General features: G+C 36.5%; 2 protein-coding genes across 2 annotated transcripts in view; one reads left to right on the top strand and one right to left on the bottom strand.

Annotated features, from left to right (window-relative positions):
• Positions 1–6,129, bottom strand: part of LOC118331762 — an 11,636-nt gene extending 5,507 nt beyond the window's left edge. The window contains exons 1-4 of the mRNA XM_035666833.1: positions 5,740–6,129; positions 5,371–5,495; positions 4,549–4,761; positions 1,420–1,497 (exon numbers count right to left, since the gene is read on the bottom strand). Of these exons, the coding sequence (XP_035522726.1) occupies positions 1,420–1,497; positions 4,549–4,761; positions 5,371–5,495; positions 5,740–5,889 (566 nt within the window). The 5' untranslated portion in view covers positions 5,890–6,129. The remainder of the gene's footprint in view (positions 1–1,419; positions 1,498–4,548; positions 4,762–5,370; positions 5,496–5,739) is intronic.
• Positions 6,130–6,196: 67 nt separating this feature from the next.
• htatsf1 (HIV-1 Tat specific factor 1) overlaps positions 6,197–6,571 on the top strand; it is a 5,382-nt gene continuing 5,007 nt past the window's right edge. The window contains exon 1 of the mRNA XM_035666319.1: positions 6,197–6,493. The gene's annotated coding sequence lies outside the window, so the exon portion shown is untranslated. The remainder of the gene's footprint in view (positions 6,494–6,571) is intronic.

The raw sequence follows: 6,571 nt of genomic DNA, 5'->3' as shown, positions 1-6,571 counted from the left end.
TTTTTTTTTTTTACAAATTGTTAGAGTGCTACATTCCTGTAAACTCACATTTTTCACATCTTGTCTGTCTGACATGCTTATATAAATAAAGTCTGTAGTATTCTTATACAAAACGTCTGGCACCAGTTTCCAATAAGACTCGGTTTATAAAGGGTTTATAAGTTGTAACAAACGGCTTTATCAATGGTTAATTAATAAGCTGGTAATGCTTTGTGGATCCAGATCAGTTAAAAGCCTTTACTAAGTCTAAATGTTGTGTTTCCAGGTTGGGAAAAATAGAGCTCAACCGATATATTGGTTGGTTAATATCGGCCTATCACACACACGAGTATCATACAGGTATCGGCGTATATGTCATTCGATATGCGCTAATCTAAAAACGTTTTTTTCTGGCATATAATGTAAAAAGGTTGATCTTTAGCTATAGAGTTTGCATGCTAACATTAGCACTAAATACAAAGTAGCCCATAGCTGAGGCTGAGGTCATTAGTTCTGTCTGTAATTTTGACCTCAGGATGCCGCCATGTGAAAAGTCACAATTCATCCTCTCTGCACTATGGATATCTGAACAAAAATCTAAAATTTTTCAGCTTTTTCTTTTAAAATGCTGAATAATTAGGTTTAACTTTAACGTTGCCACCAGGCAGTGTATAAATTATATGAGGCTGTATCTGATATTTTGGTTATTCTTGTCTTGAAAAACACCAAAACTGGTCAAAATGTCTGTGATAAAATAAAATCATTGTGGTTTAGCATGTGGTCAGCCTCTTTTTAAAATGTTACTGCCACTAATCTTTGATGTGTAAACTGTGAATTTAAAGTGTTTGTTCACACAAATTCACCTCCATTGTATTGGGAAGGAAGCAGAACTCTCAGCAACAGATATCTCAAACCTCAGCAGATAAAACAACGACTGCCAGAGCTACAGTCAATCAGTCGATCACACTATATTTGTTAAGTTTGTTTGTAGCAACTCAAAATTGCAGGGGATAGAAAAAACTTTGTAGTGTAAGCTGAGGTCACCAAGTTATTTTTTTCTTTATCAAATCTTGCAGCCTGGTTTTTGTGGTTGTATGTTTTGTCTCACAACAGCCATGACCTCTGACCCTTGACATCCACAAAAGGTACAGGCCACAGTCTCATGACATCAGCAGCTCCACAGGAGGCAAACAAATACCCCTCGCTCCTTGCTCTCCTGCCTCCTCGGGTTTATCTAACCTACGTCCAAGAGAGCTGTCACTATACGTGGCTGAGACAAGTGTTTTGTGCTATAGAGAGAGGTCAAGGTAGAAAGACGGGGTGTGTTTATGTGTGTTTATGTGTGTTTATGTGTGTGTGTGTGTGTGTGTGTGTGTGTGCAGGGGCCCAGTTAGGTAAGACATTCTCTTACGGGGACTAATGTTTGGACTTTTTTCTGACCTTTCCCGCTTGTTCTCTGTCTCATCCTGCTTCAAAACAACATCCCTCAGCTTCCCTGGCACAACCCCTGATGACCACCTACACAATGACCCTTCACCCCGACACCGAACACACACGCTCACATGCCCAAAATGGCACACAAAACGTACACAGGCACCACTGAGCAAACAGTACACATGCAGGACACTCTTGTACTCTGTCTCTCACATGGTCGTGTTGTAAACAACATGTCTGTATGTGTGTTTGTCTGCATATAGTATAAATTCAGAAGTATCAGCTTTGTGGTAATTGATCTGAGGGAGCATTACTGTTACCTTTGGGTTTATATCGTTGATCATATTACAGATCAATTGCCCTCATGTGTTCAGTTTACTACAGGATGCAGAACTTAATCCACATCAAAGGGCCACATTGCTGTTTTTGTAAGTTCACACAAAAACACATGCAGATAGTTCAGGTTTGATGTGCTGAGGTTTTGACCTACCAGGACTTTATTTTTGTAAAGACACGCTGCTGTTGAGTTTTTCAAATACAATTTGATTGCATTTTTTAATGCTTTGAGCACCACTGGGGACAACTAAGAAAATCTGATACTTGATTTGATCTGATACGTGATTTAGCTTAACTTATATGGAGAACCACAGGTATACTTTGAATGTATATAAAGCATTGTATTATATTCAATAGCTCGTTGAATAAATAAAAAAGAGAAATTAGTTTTTGGAAATTAATAAATAAATAAATTAATAACTGAAAGAAATTGATTTACTTGTAATAGATGATTAAACTATTGCAATGCTTTAAGTGCATCTGACTTTACTCTGACACACACATTTGTGTTAACGTGTGGATCAGTCTCCTGCCAAAAACAAGTAGCTAAATCAATAAAGTTACGCAAACTCTGACACACACACACACACACAAAAACACTCAAAACTGACGGACTGACTTGTTGAGGTTTTGAGAGTGAAAGGACTTGAGTTTTGTCTTTGAAAAGGAAACTGAACAAATCATATATGTATATATATATATATATATATATATATATACATATACACATATAATACACATATATACACACCACACTATACACATATAATATATATATATATATACATATACACATATATATATAACACATATACCACATATACTATATACACACATGTACACATTATATATATATACCACATATACACATATATATATACAACTATGACACTATATATATAACACCATATACCTATTATATAACCTATACACATATATATATATATACACACTTATACTATATATTAATATACACAATATATTATATATAACACATATACAAATATATATATATTAAATACAACATATGACATATATATATATATACACACATATAGACATATATATATCAAACATATAAACATATATATATATACAACATATACACATATATATATAACACATATATATATATCACACATATAGCACATATAAACTAACATACACAATATACACATATATATATAAACATATACACACATATATATATACACACATATAAACCATATATATATACACATATACACATATATAAATACTCACACATATAATATATATAACACTAATCATATATATAAATAAATATACCTATATATATATCACACATATATATATATACTATACATACATATACATAGATATAAACAATATACATATACATATTTATATAATATATTTTTACATGATACATATTATCATATATATATACTATACATAAATATAATTACATATACAGATACATATACTTATCTATTATATTATAATAATTAATAGTATATATAATATTATATATATTTATATTAATAATATTAATATTTATATAATATCGTATATACCTATTAATATTTATATATATTTTATTTATCTATATATTCTTTTTTTATTTATATATATTTTTATTTATATATATACTTTTTACATATATTCATAAATATATATAATAATATTATATATATATATAGTAAATATATAATAATATAATATACTATATATATCTATATATAATATATAATATATAATATAATATAATATATATATATAATAAAATATATATATAATATAAAATAAATATAATATAAACAGACATGAACCAACAGGATGAACACAAGTATTTGGAGTGTACTTCCCCCTGAAATGTCTCTGCGGCCCTTGCAAAAGGTTTGAGTAAGTCATCACTCAATGCAACTCCTGACAAAATACCCAACTGAGAACAACTACCCCACCTGGTGGTTTTATGATTACATGATCTGCTCTGTTTTTGACGTAGGGAGCAGAGAACGTTACTGCATATAGAAAACTACAAATGGGTACAAAGTGAAAAGAAGAAGACAGAGAGGAACATGATCTCAGCTGTGTTTACTAAAGCACATAGGACTCACAGTCAATACTACATACCAACTAAATACATGCACCAAAAGAAAACCCTACATGATGTGATGAAAAATTAAGACCTCGAGATACTGAACAAATGTATTTAGAAAGAAACTGCAGGATGTTCTTCCTCTAATCCTCCTAACTGGAAATTAATCAGCTCATCGCCTTCATCCATCATCAGTTTAACATATTGTGATTCAACATTAATGGGAAATGTCTATACACAGTGAAAAATCTGCATCACAAAATATACAATTGTCCAAAAATAAAAATGTGTCCAATATCGCACATTAAAAAACAGCCCAAAACAAAAACTCAATAATAATCCAGGTTTGTGCCATGTTTTTCCAAAAGGCAGAGCCGTGCAGTGCAGTGTCTGTGCACCACTCGGCATTGTCCAACTTCTCCAGGAGTGGCCTCGTGCAGCACAGACGGGCAATGAAACAACATCTCATGCTGAACATTTTGAATGCAGAAACACTCCGGACTCCTGATTACAGTCTGTTAAACAGAGGCATCAGGACACATCCTCCTCTTGTCTGATGCTGCAGCTTCTCAAAGGGCCAACACAGCCACACAACATTATGTGTAGACCACCAAACACCAGCATGTGTACCTGCAGCAAGAGAAAAAATACAGGTTTCTTAACTATGTAGCTGAATCGTTCTTGACTTTAGACTGTTCTTCAGTTTTTAAAATGGACCTCAGGGGGTTTTGGGGCCCGAGGCAGACGGGGCATCTTGTGGTTCTGTTTGTTCACATGGTGCAGAGTTACAGCTCTGGGGGTTCTCCTCCCTCCTGTCCCCCGACAGGAAGTCGTGGATGGCAGTTTCTATGTGCGGCCGGAAAGTGTGGTTCATCTTGGGGTCCACGACCTGAGTGATGATCCTGTCCACACCGGACTCCAGCATACCCGATCTAACAAACACAACACAAACAGAAGTTAATGAAGGAGAGCTGAAGAAACAGGAGTGGAAGAAGGCCTAAAGGGGTTTGACGGGAAGAGACGCTGTTATTATCACCATAAATTTACCTTTTTACTTGAATGGAAACTATAATGAAACTCCTTTCAGTGTGATCACCACTGAAGGGGACTCCAATGTGTCTTATATGACTGTAAATTGAATATTTCGGGGGTTTGGTCAGACTAAACAAGACATCTGAAGACATCACACTAGGCTTGAGGAAGATATGAGGGATGTTTGTACTGTTTCATTTCAACTGGCTGATTAATTGATAATGAAAACAGCCATTAGTTGTAGCTCTAATTCTGACTCTGTCTCTTGGGAGTCCTCCAATTATATTTAGATATCTAAAGAACCTCTTTAATGGAACAAAGTGGCACAATAACTGGATTTCACTTTTTATATGTCACAGCAAACGACAGCTATGAAATCATAAACTCTAGACTGTGGACTGCCTAAGATAGATACATAAATAAATCCTGAATTCATAAACAATCTGTACATGTGACAGTGTTAGTTACTCCTTCAACAGTGTGTGCACAGTGTGATAGCGACCACTCACTGCACGACACTCTGCCTCAGCCCGTTCCTCATCTGGTTCTTGTTGATGGACGGGTTCCAGTCCTGTGTGCTCAGCTGAGACGTGACGAAGTTGTCCACTTTCTGTCGCAGGTTCTGATAGGCAGGCTGGGAGCAATGACAGTGACAGCGATGAGAAGTCGCTCACAGCACACAAACAAACAAACAAACAAACAAAGCGCAGCACTCCGTGAACGGGTGGTTTATAGTAGCAGCAGCGAAAACAACACCTTGTTAACTTTACCCTGAGATAAAAACAACAGGTTAAGAGCTGAAATGCCATTTTAAAGAAGGTCCATCAAGACCAGCTGACCCGCAGAGGAAGCCAGCGTTAGTTAGCTGATCATGTTACCTTCGTATCGACGTCGGCAAGACAGTCCCGACGGAACTCGTCAAACAGTCCCCGGTTCTTCAGATGCTCCACAATCATCCCGATAAGTTGCGGGTCTCCCGCAGGCAGGTTCGCCGCACCGGCGTTAACGTTGCCGCTTCCCTCCGCCATGACAAAACGCCTTTTAGTAAAGATTTTTGCTAAATGAAAGCTAGCTGGCTATAGCACCGCTGTCGGTGCTCGTTTTGCTCCGAGAAGTGAGGTCGACTCGTTTTGTGTTTACACCGCCGGCGGAGTGATCAATCAGCTACATTCTCACGTTCAAAGAGGCTTTATTTGGCATGGAAACAGACGTTTACGTTGCCAAAGCACGTGTAGAATAAATGTATACACAGACTTAAAATAAAATAGTTTTTTTTTTTTTTTTTTTTAAATTGTAGTTAAAAGATACAAGTTGAATCGCCATGTGCCGCACGTCTCGCTGGTGAAACGGGAGACGCTGTATTACAAATTAAGCGCTTCAGATCTTACCACGCATGCGCATTCTGAACCTGGCACCGGAAGTACTTCATCGTCGTCGGCGGACTACAAACGTTAGCAGGCGGCGATTAACGGAGGATTCAATTTAAACATAACTTAAACCACTAAAGTGCTTTATTAAAACACGGAGACAGACTCTCCTCTGTGGCTGTGGCTCTAGACGGAGGGACTCTGTTTCTATTCACCTTCCTACCGAGTCCCAGAGTCGAGTTTGCCTGGACTGTCGTTGTGAAAGGTAACGCTAGCTGTTAGCTCTGTGGGCTAACATGAAGTGATTTGTCCCCAGTTTGACTCAGACTCACTTCAGACTGTC

Source organism: Morone saxatilis, unplaced genomic scaffold (genome assembly GCF_004916995.1).
Source record: "Morone saxatilis isolate NCDOM2014 unplaced genomic scaffold, NCSU_SB_2.0 Contig20, whole genome shotgun sequence".
In the NCBI taxonomy this organism is placed as follows: domain Eukaryota; kingdom Metazoa; phylum Chordata; class Actinopteri; family Moronidae; genus Morone; species Morone saxatilis.
Note: the sequence above shows the minus strand (reverse complement) of the source record. Positions and strands in the feature narration are given on the sequence as shown.